The sequence below is a fragment of the Eutrema salsugineum genome, unplaced genomic scaffold, assembly GCF_000478725.1.
Source record: "Eutrema salsugineum unplaced genomic scaffold, Eutsalg1_0 scaffold_11, whole genome shotgun sequence".
NCBI classification, from domain to species: domain Eukaryota; kingdom Viridiplantae; phylum Streptophyta; class Magnoliopsida; order Brassicales; family Brassicaceae; genus Eutrema; species Eutrema salsugineum.
In genome coordinates this window covers 451,275-466,953 of record NW_006256901.1, presented here as the reverse complement: position 1 = coordinate 466,953, position 15,679 = coordinate 451,275, and the positions used below count along the sequence as shown (strand labels likewise).

Below are 15,679 nucleotides of genomic sequence, written 5' to 3'. Positions count from 1 at the left end.
TAGTGTTGCTAAAAACCCACGCAAACTATTTTTTCATATATTTAAAAATTCTATTTTCCCCCTCTCATATCATGGCTGTTAATGGACATAACAGAATCAATAAACAGCGTTAATTTTTTATAGGAAAAAATGCTAAAAATACCCAACTATTTAATTTTGTCAGAAACCCACACAAACTTTTTGCATTGTCAGAAATCCACACATGTTATTTTTTAATCTAGAAAAATACCCAAATTTTTTAAAGTTTCATTTTTCCTCCTCAAGTTTCACGGTCGTTATGTTAGTTTTTTGTAACACGTGCTAACTACTCTAGGATTGATATCATTGTTACCCTTAGAAAATCCTCAAATCGATTTGGGGAAGAAAAATCTACACCCTAATTTTTCTCTCTTTTTTAGAAATTGGGTGAAATAGGTTGTAAAATATGGTTGATAATATAAATTGAATCAGAAATAGTGTGTGTTGTGATATATAAGACTAATAAGAGCAATTCGAGGAGATGATGTATATGTTCTAAACATGATTTATTGCTTTATTAACCACATTTTCAACGGATTTCACTCAATTTCTGAAATAGTGAGAAAACAAAAATTAGAATTTAGGTTTTTCTTTTTAAAGGTAATAATGGTATTAATTTGACACTAATTAACACATGTTATGAAAAATTAACGCAATTTTTCGATTCTGTTATGTCTATAATGACTGTGAAACTTGAGAAGGGAAAATAGTATTTTAAAAAGTTTGTGTATTTTTATAGATTTAAAAAAATATTTTGTGTGGATTTCTGGCAATGGCAATGTAAAAAGTTTGTGTGGGTTTCTGGCAAAATTAAATAGTTGATGTATTTTTTTAGCATTTTTTCCTACAAAAAATTAACGCTGTTTATTGATTCTGTTTGTTAACGACTGTGAAATCAGAGGGGAAAATGAAACTTTAAAAAAACTGATGTATTTTTATGCATCGAAAAAATAATTTGTGTGAGTTTCTGACAACGCTAAAAATTCGTATATAATTCTTCTAAAAATTAAATAAATGAGGTATTTTTTGGCATTTTTCCTCTAATAATAATATAATTAATGTGTACATATATGGAAAGTTGGAAACATTTAGACTTACTATATCCAATTTAAGTCTGTGTTTAAATTTTAAATTATGTCAAATGCGAAAAATACTTACAAGTATAATTGCAAGAAAAGATTTAATTAGTAAGAAACTACACCAATATACATTTACCCTCTTTTTTATGAATAGGATATATTTAACAATATTCAATAAATTGGTAAAAAAAAAGGAACCTATATATATATTAATAGTTTCAAAATATACAACCAAGCCCTATTTCATCTTCTGACGAGAACAGATTCGCCGTCCTCGTCGCCTCCATCGCCGCCGCATCCATCTTCGTCGTCCTCGTCGCCTCCATCTCCGTCGCATCCATCTTCGTCGTTCTTCTCAATAGTGAGCTCGTACTCTCTATTACGTTTTTTTCTTCTTTTCGGGTGTACCCTCCAAGCTTTTCCTTGATCTGGGTTTAAAATTCCTCTTCTATCTGCTCAAATTCTTCTGTTTCCTTGTTGTTTTTGATATCGATTTCGCAACTATATTGGAGAAATTTCTGCCAATCAAGACAAAACCAGTGTCGACGGACCTTTTCATTTTTTTTTTTTTGTGGATTCTAAGAAATCTGAACATTGTGCTTTTCCTTTGAGGAATTTTTTTATAGAGATTGCTCACGATCTGTTCGTTGAAATGATTGAAAGAAGATGAGTTGCTTTGCTAATTGGTCCTCCGAGTTTAATTGTTGGTAATTGTTATGTTTTGAAGGCAGAAGAAGTGAAAGCCAGGAATAAAAGGACTTGGAAGATTCGAAATCTGCAGTGTTTTGTATATAGTTGACAACGTGATTTAATGGAGGAAGACGAGGATAGGTTTTTGTTGAGTAGCTTAGGTGTGACATCGGCAAATCCTGCAGATATAGAACAGACGATACTCGATGAGGTAGTTTTGGTCTTTCTTTTATTGTGTTTGGTATTACTGCTGCATTGTTGATTCTCACGAAAAGGGTTTTAGATTATCTCTGAGTGCTTATTTGCTGATCTTTAGAATTTATGAAAATTAAATCTAAAGGTGTTTTCGTTATGTGATATGAAGTCTATACATATATGTCAGGCGACAAAGCAGCTAGATGACAATGAGGGTGCGAGTGTGGAGGAGCAGTCTATCGAGCCGGAAGGAAGCAGATTGCTTCCGTCCAGCCATAACGAGCTTTTGAACAAATTGAGGGCTGTAAAGTTTGAAATAGATGCTGTTGCATCAACTGTTGAGCATGTGGAAGAGGATGCAGCAGAAAATGGCTTACAGAAAGATGATGGATCAGATGTTCATAGTGGTTCTGTACTTCAGCACGCGCTTGCCACAGACCGTCTAAGAAGCCTTAATAAGAGGAAAATTCAGCTTGAAAAGGAACTTAGTGGTTCACATGGTTGGAGCGCTTCTGGTAGTGCTGATCGCGATAATCTACTGCGAGATCTGGTGAAAGAAGAGCCTAGTCTCAAGAGAAAATTGAAAGAGATTCAGAAACCAAGCAAAAGAGAAGGGAAGAAGGTGAAAGTAGTCTCATTTCATGAGGACACAGATTTTGATGCTGTTTTCGATGCAGCTTCCGCAGGTTTTGTTGAAACGGTATGACCATCTGTCTTCTAAAGGTCTTATTCAGTTCACATAAGATTATGCTCTTAATACCTGGGTGTGGAAAATGTGTATGCAAATGTAGAAACCTTATGAATGAAAGACAGTGACTAAGTCAAGACTATTCTTGTCTAGGAAAGAGATGAATTGGTGAGAAAAGGAATCTTGACTCCTTTTCACAAGCTCGAGGGATTTGAACGCCGACTTCAACAACCTGGACCGTCGAACTCGGACAACGTACCTGAAAGAGAAGAAGAAAATGACATAAATGAGGACTCCGGCAGTATTGATAGAGCTGTCCAATCAATGTCGCTTGCTGCAAAAGCTCGCCCGACAACCAAGCTACTTGACGCAGAAGACTTGCCAAAGCTTGAAGCGCCCTCTGCTCCATTTAGAAGGCTAAGAAGGCTTTACAAGACTCATGATCCCCCAGATAATGAAGTAAAGAAAAGCAAAGCTGGGAAGAAGAGCAAAAAGAAGCGGCCTTTGCCTGAGAGGAAATGGACAAAGCAAATTGCTCACGAAGACTCTAGTCTTCAAGAAAGAGGTATGAATGATGATATTGAAAATTAAACATGTTTACAGATTGTTATTGGGACCTGTGAGTTCAATGTCTAGTAATTGGAGCGAATGCTTTTGGAAAAATTAAAGGCCGTGATATTGATCTGCCGACGTTTGGATATTACATTTTACCTATTGCATTGCTTTGAAATGATAAGTCTCAACAGTTTCTACCGTTATTTACAAGTTATCATGTTGATTTTCATTGCAATGTTTCAGAAGATGGAAGGAGAGTCTTGCCCACTTCCAGTTGTGAGGAAGACGAGCTAGATGATGTTGATGATGCAGAAGACAACGAGACATCTTCTGTACAGCTTGAAGGTGGATTAAACATTCCTGAATGTATATTTAGTAAACTTTTTGATTATCAAAGAGTTGGGGTGCAATGGCTTTGGGAACTTCATTGCCAAAAGGCTGGTGGCATTATCGGGGACGAGATGGGTCTTGGTAAAACTGTGCAGGTCTTATCTTTTCTCGGATCCTTACATTTCAGTAAGATGTACAAGCCGAGTATTGTCATATGTCCTGTTACACTCTTGCGTCAATGGAGAAGAGAAGCACAAAAATGGTACCCCAATTTTCACGTGGAAATACTCCATGACTCAGCACAAGATTCGGGGTATGCCAGAGGAGTAGGGAAGGCCTCTGAAAGTGATTATGACAGTGAGGGTTCAGTTCACAGTGATCATGAACAAAAGTCTAAGAACACCAAGAAATGGGATTCTTTGATAAACAGGGTTCTAAATTCCGAGTCGGGGCTCCTCATCACCACATATGAGCAATTAAGGCTGCAGGGTGAGAAGCTGCTCAATATTGAGTGGGGTTATGCGGTACTAGACGAAGGCCATCGGATCCGGAACCCAAATGCTGAAATTACTCTGGTGTGCAAACAGTTACAGACCGTCCATCGAATTATTATGAGTGGGGCACCAATCCAGAATAAACTAACAGAACTCTGGTCCTTGTTCGATTTTGTTTTCCCGGGAAAACTGGGGGTCCTGCCCGTGTTTGAGGCAGAGTTTTCTGTTCCCATAACTGTGGGTGGCTACGCCAATGCTTCTCCCTTGCAAGTATCGACTGCCTATAGGTACATTTCCCTGTCTTTCTTTTGAATCACTTAGGTAACTCGTCACAGTTTGTGTTGTAACCATTTTGAAAATGTGTAGGTGTGCAGTTGTTCTTCGTGATTTGATCATGCCGTACCTCCTCCGCCGCATGAAGACTGATGTGAACGCACATCTGACAAAAAAGACTGAACACGTTCTCTTTTGCAGCCTCACTGTGGAGCAGCGGTCTACCTACAGGGCGTTTCTTGCGAGCTCCGAGGTAGAACAGATTTTGGAGGGAAACAAGAATTCGCTTTATGGGATTGATGTGATGCGTAAGATATGCAACCACCCTGATCTTCTTGAGAGAGAACATTCTCACCAGAACCCAGATTATGGGAACCCAGAACGCAGTGGGAAGCTGAAGGTTGTTGCAGAAGTGCTCAAGGTCTGGAAACAGCAAAAACACCGTGTACTTCTGTTTTCACAGACTCAGCAAATGCTTGACATTCTCGAGAGCTTCTTGGTTGGAAATGAGTATAGTTACCGGAGGATGGATGGTCTCACACCGGTGAAACAGAGGATGGCTTTGATTGATGAGTTTAATAACTCAGATGATGTGTTTGTTTTTATTCTGACGACGAAGGTGGGTGGTTTGGGAACAAACTTGACTGGTGCGGATAGGGTCATCATCTTTGACCCGGATTGGAACCCCTCAAATGATATGCAAGTAAGCTTTGCTTCTGAATGTCACAGATCCAGTTTATGTACCTGCAGACGATTTAAATGGTTTTTTTTTTTTCTTTCTGAAAGGCAAGGGAACGTGCTTGGCGTATAGGGCAGAAGAAGGATGTTACCGTTTACAGATTGATCACGCGAGGGACAATTGAGGAAAAAGTATACCATAGGCAGATTTATAAACATTTTCTCACCAATAAAATCTTGAAGAATCCACAACAGAGAAGGTTCTTCAAAGCCCGTGATATGAAAGATCTTTTCATCTTGAAAGATGATGGTGATAGCAACGCCTCCACGGAAACCTCTAACATCTTCAGCCAGCTGAATGAAGAGATAAACATCGTAGGAGTTCAATCAGAGAAGAAACCCGAATCCGCTACACAACCTGCTCTTCACGATACTGCAGAAGAAGGATCCTCGGAGCAAATAGATGCTGATAAAACTGGCGAGGCCATGGACGAAGAGACGAATATCTTAAAGAGTCTCTTTGACGCACATGGAATACATGTAAGTTCGTTGATTACTGCTTATTGAAGCATTCTTGTCCGACTTAGTACTCTCCCATAATTTCTTCCATTATCTTTTTTACGCAGAGTGCTGTGAATCACGACGCCATAATGAACGCAGACGACAAGGAAGAGAAGATGAGACTTGAGCACCAGGCAGCTCAAGTAGCACAGAGAGCTGCAGAAGCATTACGCCAATCACGGATGCTGCGTAGCCGCGAAAGCATCTCAGTGCCCACATGGACGGGAAAATCTGGTTGCGCAGGTGCACCGTCATCTGTACGTAGGAGATTTGGATCAACTGTCAATTCCCGGTTAACCCAAACCGGAGACAAACCATCAACGATCAAGAACGGAATCAGCGCGGGTTTATCTTCTGGCAAAGCACCGTCTTCTGCAGAGCTTCTGAACAGGATCCGAGGAAACAAAGCACAAGCCGTTGGCTTTGGCCGTGAGCAGCCACCACCGTCGTCGTCTTCTTCTTCGGGTTCATTGCAGCCCGAAGTCTTGATCCGACAGATATGCAGCTTTGTACAGCAAAGAGGCGGAAAGGTGGACACGACCAGCATTGTCAACCATTTCAGGGACCGAGTTTCTTCTGAGGACAAACTCTTGTTTAAGAATCTCTTGAAGGAGATTGCCACGCTTCGGAAAGATGAAAACACTTCGTTTTGGGTCCTCAAATCAGAGTATAAAGACTAAGAAAAGATGTCTCCTTTTAGCCTAACCACAAATGATTCTCATTTTTGTAAACAGTGTACAAGAAAACATTATCCATCGTCGCAATTGCTTTGGATGGTGATGGATTAAGTAGCGTCAACATTTTGTGAATAAGAAAAACGAAAACATTTTTGCAAAGAGCTTCGTAGTTATGTACGTTTTCAATAAAGTTTCGTTGCATTTAGTTCTAATCGATCACTAACCAAAAACTCCATTCGATACGGTTTAGTTATATTTGTACAGTGTCTGACTAAAATACCCTTGACTAATTTCAAAATATACAAACAAACCTATCTTCTCTCTCGTAATCGTCACAATACAAATCTCCATCTTCACGGAGAGAAGAGTTTTTCGCCGTCCATCGCCGTCGTGACCAGGCGTCGGCTTCTGCCGTAATTCTTAGCAGTGAGTTTCTTCTCTATTTTTTTTCCTCTTTCCCGGTGTATTCTCTAAATTTTGGCGTTGTTTTTCTGGATCTAGGTTTTGTTTATCTTTACTTGTTGTTTTTTTTCGATCTTGGTTTTGTAAGCATCTTTGGCAATTGTCCGTCTATCAAGAAAAAAACAGTGTTGGAGCACAAATTTTGCTTTTTTTGGTTGATCGATCGGTGAATTATTTGAACTTTGTCGCGAATTTATTTTGGAAATTCTTTTTCATAATCACGAGAGCTGGAAAATTCGCTGCTCGTGTGAGTAAAATTTATAGACTGCACAAGATCTATTCGTTAAAATGGCTGAAAGAAGCTGTTATCTTTCTAGCTGTTGAGTTGCTTTGCTGATTGATGATAACATTGTTTTGCGTTTTTTATCTTAAGATTTCTGATTGCTCTGCAAATTAACATAATCATCTACTTCTTGTGTTTATGCTTAGGCAAAAGAAGCAAAAGCTGAGAAAAAAAAATGGAGAAGTTGGAGGACTTGAAAATTCTGGCGGAGCAGTGGTTGCATCAAGGAATTGAATTTGTTCAACAAGTGCCACAGACTCCACTTTATGCTTCGATTGTTGTCCTGTTATTAACTACAATCTGGTTCTTATCAAGTAAGTAGCAGACATCACATTCTTCTTCTTATTGATCTTGGTTTTCGAGATTTATATTAGGATGTGGGTATCCCTCTTGTAGGCCTAGAATTTTGGGGTACATAAAACGTCTATACGTATCTTGCATTCTTGTTTGCGGTTGAGGAGTTTGATGTTTTCAAGCCTTGTGATTAATCTTAGAGTGTCAGCTCATTGTAAAGTTGTTTGCTTAGAACGGTTGTTTCAGTTTTTGAGGTCTATGCAATATACCTTCCTTGGATTATACATCAAAAAAGGTTCATTTTTTTTTATTCTGGTTGTTAATGTTGTCACTTTTGCCTGCCTTCTGCAGTTCGCTTGTTCAGACGTGCGAAACCCAATACTGTACTCCTCTGTGGACTTAGCGGAAGTGGCAAAACTGTGCTCTTTTATCAAGTGAGTATTTAAGGTTTACGTTCCTCTTCTCATTCAGAGAATGTTTTCTGGTCAATCCTCACAGTTTTCCTCGTTGGCATTGTAAGATGGTTTGATTTACATTTTCTATTTGTGACAGCTCCGAGATGGATCTTCTCACCAGGGTGCTGTGACGTCAATGGAACCAAACGAAGACACCTTTGTGCTCCACACTGAAAACACTAAGGTAATGAAAGATCTTCACTTTGGTTTTGTTCAAGAATGTTAAAGTGTTTTATGGACTAAACATACATCGCCGTGTGTTTAACAGAGAGGAAAAACAAAACCTGTTCATCTTGTTGATGTTCCTGGGCACTCTCGCCTTAAATCTAAGCTAGAAGAATACTTGCCTCGAGCAGCCGCCATTGTGTTTGTAGTAGATGCACTTGAATTCCTTCCGAACTGCCGTGCAGCTTCAGAGTAATTTAATCACCACATGAGAGTCGCTTTGCTTAGTCATAAGGTGATTCTTAGAGATGGAACACTTTTAAAATCATGGTTTTGTACTTTCTCCAGGTACCTCTACGACGTTCTGACCAATGCGAGCGTTGTTAAGAATAAGGTCCCGGTCCTGCTTTGTTGTAACAAGACAGATAAGGTAACTGCACACACCAAGGAGTTTATCCGCAAACAGATGGAGAAAGAAATGTAAGATTGATTCTTATCTAGCTGTTTCTAAATTCTGAAGATAGTAAGCTCTCATTGATGTTCCTCTTGTTAATAATAATATGTGTTTATGCAGAGAGAAACTTAGGGTTTCGAGGAGCGTGATATCAGCAGCTGATATAACCAATGACTTTACTCTTGGGATTGAAGGAGAATTGTTTTCCTTTTCGCATTGCTTAAACAAAGTCACGGTCGCTGAAGCATCTGGACTAACGGGAGAAACAGATCAAGTACAAGACTTCATCAGAGAATATGTTAAGCCATGAGAGACGAGATGTGTGAGCATCAATCATACACTCTTAAAAAGTCTTTTACTGTATTTTGTACATGAAATTTATGATTTGTGATAGTGATTGTTGGAGGATTTTGTATGTTGAAATCGTGTTAGTGCCTTAGAGAGTTTGTTTATGGACTGGATCTTTTAGCGTTTCAACTTCGTTATGTGAAGATCCTCATGGAACCTTCATCGAATGTTAAGACTATCTCTAGACAAGGCCATTAACTTTGGTCTTTGGGCTACTTGTACGAAGTATTAAGTCATGAACGACTTACTTGAGACCATTAGAAAATTGATTACAAATGACTACTCAATTACCAAATATAAAAAAGGGGAATGTTTAAATTGGGCTGGCAATGATTAGGTTGTAACAGATTAACAATAGCTATTTTTAATGTTTAAGATGTATCGCACTAAAGCTTTGGTTTATGCTCTCCAGGCTGTTCGCTTCTCACATTACCCACACTAAACTCACTCTTTTTCTTTAAGAAAACATTAAAGTAAATTTAAAGACTGAAACAAATAATACCCCATTATGTATACTCTACAAATACCGAACAATCAGAATCAGTTACCTTCAAAGAAGAGACTTCCCAAAAGTGGGAAAGCAAAAATTCCAAAACTTAAAATGGTTTCTCGGACACTTTTTGTTATGCCATTATCTATTTTTGTTTGTTTAAACATATTGCTTGTGGCACACGCTAGCGATTTCAACCAAGACATTGACATAACATGGGGTGATGGTAGAGGAAGTATTTTGAACAATGGTACTCTGATAAATCTCGCTCTTGATCAATCTTCAGGATCAGGGTTTCAATCGAAAGCCGAGTATTTGCACGGAAAATTCGATATGCAGATCAAACTTGTCCCAGGAAATTCCGCAGGGACCGTGACTACCTTCTACGTAAGTTCTTCTTAATTAGCTATATGCATAAGACCCACCAAAATCTACCATTCAGTGTTAACATACGTTAATAGATTTGTATTTTAATTTGGTGTGTAGTTAAAGTCCCAAGGATTGACATGGGACGAAATAGATTTCGAGTTCTTGGGGAATGTTAGTGGAGATCCATACATTCTTCACACTAATGTTTACACTCAAGGCAAAGGTGATAGAGAGCAACAATTCTACCTTTGGTTCGATCCCACAGCTGAGTTCCACAACTATTCTATTCTTTGGAATCCAAGTCACATTGTGTAAGTATATATACCACAATCCATATGATAACTTGATATGTTTCACTAAGTCATGACGTGAAACTTAAATTGTATGTGTGTGTTTAGAAGCCGAACTGAATTTTATTGAATAGTTTATTGGTTTAAACTGTTTAAATTTTAATTAGGTTCTATGTTGATGGGAAGCCAATAAGAGAATTCAAGAATTTAGAAGCAATGGATGTGGCTTATCCAAAGAGCCAACCCATGAGAATGTATGGTAGTTTATGGAACGCAGATGATTGGGCCACGAGGGGAGGTTTGGTCAAGACAAACTGGTCTCAAGGACCATTCGTAGCCTCTTTCATGAACTATAACTCCGACAATGCTTGTGTCTGGTCCATTAATAATGGAACCACGACTACCACTCCTTGTAGCCCCGGTGGCTCGTCTTCTTCTTCTTCTTCGTCGAGAAGGATGGATTCTTCAAGGCAGAAAATTATTAGATGGGTTCAGAGGAAGTTCATGGTTTACAATTATTGCAAGGACAAGAAAAGGTTTTCTCAGGGTTTTCCTGTTGAATGCACAGCCAAGAACAAGAACAAAACATCCTGAGATTCTTTTTGTTTTATCTAATCCTAAAGATTATTGAGTTTGGGGTCTTAACCTAATTATCATGTCCAGATCCAAAACCGATTTCACGCAATTATTTTCCTTGGCCTCAAGAACCAGTCAACAAACTTTCCAATTGGACTATATCTCAATAAAGATTGCAAACCTAATCGATCAATTCAAATTTTGTAATATCCCAATTTCTGAAATATGGTGGTTCTGTCAAAAACTTATATAAAATTTGATTTGACCTATGTTATTAAAGTGAACTTATATTCTCAGTAACTTATCAAAAGAGAAGTATAAAGTTAAATGTTCTTGAACTAGAACAGTTTAAAGATATGTGACCTAACAAGAAATGATTTTAGGTATAATGTGAGCGAGAGCAATTTTAGAAAGGTGACCTACATTACACATAAGTGATATTTGGTATCGTGTCTGTTGATCGTTGATTGTTGGTGCTGAAAATCAAGTCTAACTCGGGTTTAAACCAGGACTGGAAATGTCTAAAGTTGGAAGCTGGTTTAGGTGATTATTGCTTTCAATTAGTTTATGGTTTAGTATAACCGATCTCAGTATTTGTAATTGACACTGGTATATAAGCAGTGCACGCGTGTATCTTCTCCTTCCTTGAGCTGAGTTTAGAACTTGGAAGTGAGAGAGAGATTGTTATAACGGATGTGAAAAGATGAAGCTATAAACGTAAAGAATACGACACAGATTTAACGTGGTTCACCAACGATGTGTTGGCTACCTCCACAGACAAAAGAAACCGATTTATTAAGGGAGACAGAAAGTTCAGAAAACCCTGATGGAGGTTCTGAATCAGAATCGGAATGCATCAGAATTAGGTATAACATAGATATATATAGCTACCTAGTCAAACCCTAATCATATTTGGACCTGCCGTTCAGGCCCACATAACGTCCTTAAGCTGATAGCTTCGGCCCATTACTCAAATCGACAATCTGCAGTAAGCTCCGAAGCTCACATACACCTCCTCTGACAGCTTTGCAACTTACACCTCTTGAAAACAGCTATGCAGCTTACACAATCTGGTAACAGCTTCGCAGCTCACACATTCTGCAAACTCCACCTTCTGCAGTTTGCTGTGTAGCCAGTACCTTCCGCAGATGCCACCTTCTTCAGCTCGCATCTTCCGTAGGTCGCATATTCCACAGGTTGCACCTTACGCAAGTCGCACCTTACGCAAAGTCGCACCTTACGCAAGTCGCACCTTACGTAAATTATACCTTACGCAGGTACCTTCCAAAGGTTGCACCTTCCACTAGTACCTTCTGCAAGTCGCACAATCTGCATTATGCTTTGTAGGTTTGCACCTTCTGCAACTTGCACCTTGTGCAGCTTGTACCTCTACAGCTTGTACCTCTCACAGTCTCAGATTCAAGGCATATTAACAAATCTCCACCTTGACTTGAATCCTCCAAACAGATGTACCAGATGCAGTTCGCACCTTACACAGCTTCAGATTCAAGTCATTCCAACAAATCTCCACCTTGACTTGAATCTTCCAAACAGATGTACCAGATGTACCTTCACGATGCCAGATGTACCAGATTTCTCCTTTGCCCCAGACGTTCCAAAATGCACTTTTACTGTGCCGGATATACTAAACGTCCCTTGTACCAGATATACCTGATGCACGCTTACTGTGCCAGATGTACCAGCAGTCCTCTCTATCATATGTACCAAACGCACCATTATTGTGCCAGATGTACTAGATGCACTCTTCTGGTGCTAAATTTACTTGGTGTTAAATAGGAACAGATATCTCTACAGACCAGATGTCCCTTTGGACCAGATGTCCCGTCGGACCAAACACCCTTGCAGACTAGACGTTATTTCAGACCATACGCCTCTTCGGATTGGACGTTCTTTCAGATCAGACGTCCTTTCGGACCAGACACCCTTCACCAGGCTCAGATGCTCCTATGGAGCCAGATGCTCTTCCAGAGCCAGATGCCCCTCACCGGGCTCAGATGCTCCTCCGAGCCAAACAACTTTCATCGGGTTCAGAGGCTCCTTCGAGCCAATTTTCACTTCGGACCTGCAGTGCATAATTCACCATTTCTTCGGAACCATATACCTCTGTTGATCCAACCTCATTCCTTGTAAGCTGATCATGACAGGTACGATGGTGTATAATCTCAGATGGTGTCAGTTCTGACAAACCAACTTCTATATGTAGCTCTTGACCCTCTTCGTGTAGCTCCGAATCAGTCTCGTCACGACCTATATGCAGCTCCACCTGCATCTGTAGCTTCACCTGCTTGTCAAAGCTACTATTCTCTATAGCAGCTGTGGTTAAAGGTTCATCTTGAAACCTTCTTTCTGAATCAACATTAGAGAACATGCACTTCGCTCTCTGCAGCAGCTTCTGATTCATCTGCTCAGATACACCTTTCGATTGTGATGTATCTGTAACTGCGTGATGTCGAACAACTCCTTCATCCTTGCATAGCTGATTGAGCTCTGATGAACAGAATTTCTCACCTTCCTCTGACAGAATTCGCATCTCCTTTTCACCTATACGAACAAAGCTCTTATGCCACAGCTTTGTCATATCTTTGTGGTGAACTTCTGAAGATGCAATATTCACAGAACATGTAGCTGTGGAATCTTGCAACACATACAACGTACTACGTTTGACACCTTTCAGAATCACATTTGAACCCTTGTAGACCTTTAAAGCTCCACCTTCACCTGAGTACTTGAAACCTTCGCTGTCTAATAGACTCAAAGATATCAAGTTTTTCGTCATTGATGGAACATGTCTAACTTTGTTAAATGTGCAGATATTACCATCATATGTCCTGAGCTTAACTGAACCTATTCCAGCAACCTTACAAATAAGACCATTGGCCATCTCAATGCTGCCATAAGCTACGTTCTCATAATTGGAAAACCACTCCCTCCTTGGACATATATGATAAGACGCTCCAGTATCTAGAACCCGCACCTCAGAGGAACGAGTGTGTCCTTCAGCAACTAGAGCAACATCCTCTTCGGACCTTGTGTCAGCTTCGGCTACAGCAGCAGATTCAGATTGCTTCTTCTTCTTTGGACATTCTGATTTCCAGTGTCCTATCTCTTTACAGTAATTACAGACATCACCTGGTTTAGGACCTTTTGCAAATGACTTCTTCTTGTTCTTCACATATCCATTACCACCGCTGACAAATAGTCCAAATTCTTGACTGTCTGTACCTGTACCAGATGCCTTATGACGCAGCTCCCTGCTGTGAAGAGACGACCTAACTTTCTCCAGTGAAACTGTATCATTACCGACTATGAAGGATTGCACGAAGTTGTTGTATGATAACGGCAGAGATACCAACAGAAGCAAAGCAGCATCCTCATCCTCCACCTTAACATCGATATTACACAGTTCTAGTAATAACATGTTCAACTGATCTAAGTGATCCCTGAGTTGCGTACCTTCCTGCATTCTTAATGCGAATAGGCGTTGTTTCAGAAGCAATTTGTTTGTTAGAGACTTTTTCATGTACGACGTCTCCAACCTCCCCCACAGACCAGCCGCAGTCTTTTCGTTTGCAACCTCGATGATGATATCATCTGCAAGACATAGCAAAATCGTTGAGTATGCTTTGTCCTCCAGACTTGTCTTTTCAGTAGCGTCGCCCTTGTTGTCTTTCGACAGCGCCGCCCACAAGCCATGTTGCTTCAGCAACGCTCGCACCTTAATTTTCCAGAGACTGAATCTGTTCCTCCCTGTGAACTTGTCGATACTCACGTTTAACCCAGACATCTTCTCACCAGATGCGGAAACTCCCAGAACCTGAAGCTCTGATACCAGTTTGTTATAACGGATGTGAAAATATGAAGCTATAAACGTAAAGAATACGACACAGATTTAACGTGGTTTACCAACGATGTGTTGGCTACCTCCACAGACAAAAGAAACCGATTTATTAAGGGAGACAGAAGGTTCAGAAAACCCTGATGGAGGTTCTGAATCAGAATCAGAATGCATCAGAATTAGGTATAACATAGATATATATAGCTACATAGTCAAACCCTAATCATATTTGGACCTGCCGTTCAGGCCCACATAACTTCCTTAAGCTGATAGCTTCGGCCCATTACTCAAACCGACAATCTGCAGTAAGCTCCGAAGCTCACATACACCTCCTCTGACAGCTACGCAACTTACACCTCTTGAAAACAGCTATGGAGCTTACACAATCTGGTAACAGCTTCACAGCTCACACATTCTGCAAACTCCACCTTCTGCAGTTTGCTGTGTAGCCAGCACCTTCCGCAGGTGCCACCTTCTTCAGCTCGCATCTTCCGTAGGTCGCACCTTCCACAGGTTGCACCTTACGCAAGTCGCACCTTATGCAAGTTGCACCTTACGCAAGTCGCACCTTACGCAAGTCGCACCTTACGTAAATCATACCTTACGCAGGTACCTTCCAAAGGTTGCACCTTCCACAAGTACCTTCTGAAAGTCGCACAATCTGCATTATGCTTTGTAGGTTCGCACCTTCTGCAACTTGCACCTTGTGCAGCTTGTACCTCTGCAGCTTGTACCTCTCACAGTCTCAGATTCAAGGCACATTAACAAATCTCCACCTTGACTTGAATCCTCCAAACAGATGTACCAGATGCAGTTCGCACCTTACAAAGCTTCAGATTCAAGTCATTCCAACAGAGATTGTAATTCATCTAGAGATATAGTGAATTACTGTTAGAACCAGGTCGTGACGTAGGGCTATTATTCATTCAGAGGGCATGAACTCGTTAATCGTGTGTGTTTGTTTCTTTCTTGTTCAATCTTTGTTCTCGATTAGATTTGTGTTCGTTATTGGAGAGATTGAGAGTTTTTCGAGATCGTTTCACTTGAGAGGAATCGGATTTAGGCGTAACGAGTGGTATCAGAGCCAGGTTGAAAAGAATCGATGGCGGATGTGAAGTTGACCATCGCGATCTTTGACGGTCAGGGAGATTTCTCGACGTGGAAGAAAAGAATGTAAGCTCATCTCTCGATTCTCGGTTTGAAGCAGTTCCTTTCAGATTCAGCTCAATTCAAGATCGAGATGAAGAAAGAAGAAGATAATGCTTCCTTTAATGAAAGAAAGACTAAAGAAGAAGCTGATTGGGTCGCGAAGGAATAGAAAGCGATGAACATGTTGATCTTAAATCTCGGAGATCATGTTTTACGGAAATTGGAAGATTGCAAGACTGCAGCAGCAATT

General features: G+C 40.1%; 3 protein-coding genes across 5 annotated transcripts; all 3 read left to right on the top strand.

The window, feature by feature from the left end:
- The first annotated feature begins 1,301 nt into the window (after nucleotides 1–1,301).
- LOC18026109 (protein CHROMATIN REMODELING 8) lies at nucleotides 1,302–6,397 on the top strand. 3 transcript variants are annotated; one of them, XM_006409050.2, is made up of 8 exons: nucleotides 1,302–1,458; nucleotides 1,825–1,998; nucleotides 2,170–2,682; nucleotides 2,824–3,235; nucleotides 3,469–4,336; nucleotides 4,416–5,025; nucleotides 5,109–5,540; nucleotides 5,627–6,397. In XM_006409050.2, the coding sequence occupies exons 2-8, from the start codon at nucleotides 1,909–1,911 to the stop codon at nucleotides 6,239–6,241; spliced, it is 3,540 nt and encodes a 1,179-aa protein (XP_006409113.1). In that variant the 5' UTR covers nucleotides 1,302–1,458; nucleotides 1,825–1,908; the 3' UTR covers nucleotides 6,242–6,397. The 3 variants fall into 3 exon arrangements, with proteins under 3 accessions (XP_006409113.1, XP_024016472.1, XP_024016473.1); XM_024160704.1 differs by having other exon boundaries at nucleotides 1,330–1,458; nucleotides 2,152–2,682; XM_024160705.1 differs by lacking the exons at nucleotides 1,302–1,458; nucleotides 1,825–1,998 and having other exon boundaries at nucleotides 2,490–2,682; nucleotides 2,829–3,235.
- A 111-nt stretch (nucleotides 6,398–6,508) lies between these two features.
- Nucleotides 6,509–8,862, top strand: LOC18026108 (signal recognition particle receptor subunit beta). Its single transcript, XM_006409049.2, has 7 exons — nucleotides 6,509–6,664; nucleotides 7,130–7,297; nucleotides 7,629–7,711; nucleotides 7,830–7,916; nucleotides 8,001–8,149; nucleotides 8,246–8,377; nucleotides 8,472–8,862. Exons 2-7 carry the CDS (start codon nucleotides 7,159–7,161, stop codon nucleotides 8,659–8,661), a joined length of 780 nt encoding a protein of 259 aa, XP_006409112.1. The 5' UTR covers nucleotides 6,509–6,664; nucleotides 7,130–7,158; the 3' UTR covers nucleotides 8,662–8,862.
- A 438-nt stretch (nucleotides 8,863–9,300) lies between these two features.
- On the top strand, nucleotides 9,301–10,442 carry LOC18026107 (probable xyloglucan endotransglucosylase/hydrolase protein 21). The gene is made up of 3 exons (XM_006409048.1): nucleotides 9,301–9,576; nucleotides 9,676–9,869; nucleotides 10,016–10,442. Exons 1-3 carry the CDS (start codon nucleotides 9,301–9,303, stop codon nucleotides 10,440–10,442), a joined length of 897 nt encoding a protein of 298 aa, XP_006409111.1.
- Nucleotides 10,443–15,679: the final 5,237 nt, after the last annotated feature.

Coding starts and splice junctions, on each gene's coding strand:
- LOC18026107 (XM_006409048.1), top strand. CDS start 9,301: ATGGTTTCTCGGACACTTTTTGTTATGCCATTATCTATTTTTGTTTGT. Junction 9,577..9,675: donor GGACCGTGACTACCTTCTAC/GTAAGTTCTTCT, acceptor TTTGGTGTGTAG/TTAAAGTCCCAAGGATTGAC. Junction 9,870..10,015: donor TGGAATCCAAGTCACATTGT/GTAAGTATATAT, acceptor AATTTTAATTAG/GTTCTATGTTGATGGGAAGC.
- LOC18026109 (XM_024160704.1), top strand. CDS start 1,909: ATGGAGGAAGACGAGGATAGGTTTTTGTTGAGTAGCTTAGGTGTGACA. Junction 3,236..3,468: donor CTCTAGTCTTCAAGAAAGAG/GTATGAATGATG, acceptor GCAATGTTTCAG/AAGATGGAAGGAGAGTCTTG. Junction 4,337..4,415: donor CAAGTATCGACTGCCTATAG/GTACATTTCCCT, acceptor GAAAATGTGTAG/GTGTGCAGTTGTTCTTCGTG.
- LOC18026108 (XM_006409049.2), top strand. CDS start 7,159: ATGGAGAAGTTGGAGGACTTGAAAATTCTGGCGGAGCAGTGGTTGCAT. Junction 7,298..7,628: donor TACAATCTGGTTCTTATCAA/GTAAGTAGCAGA, acceptor TGCCTTCTGCAG/TTCGCTTGTTCAGACGTGCG. Junction 8,150..8,245: donor AACTGCCGTGCAGCTTCAGA/GTAATTTAATCA, acceptor TACTTTCTCCAG/GTACCTCTACGACGTTCTGA.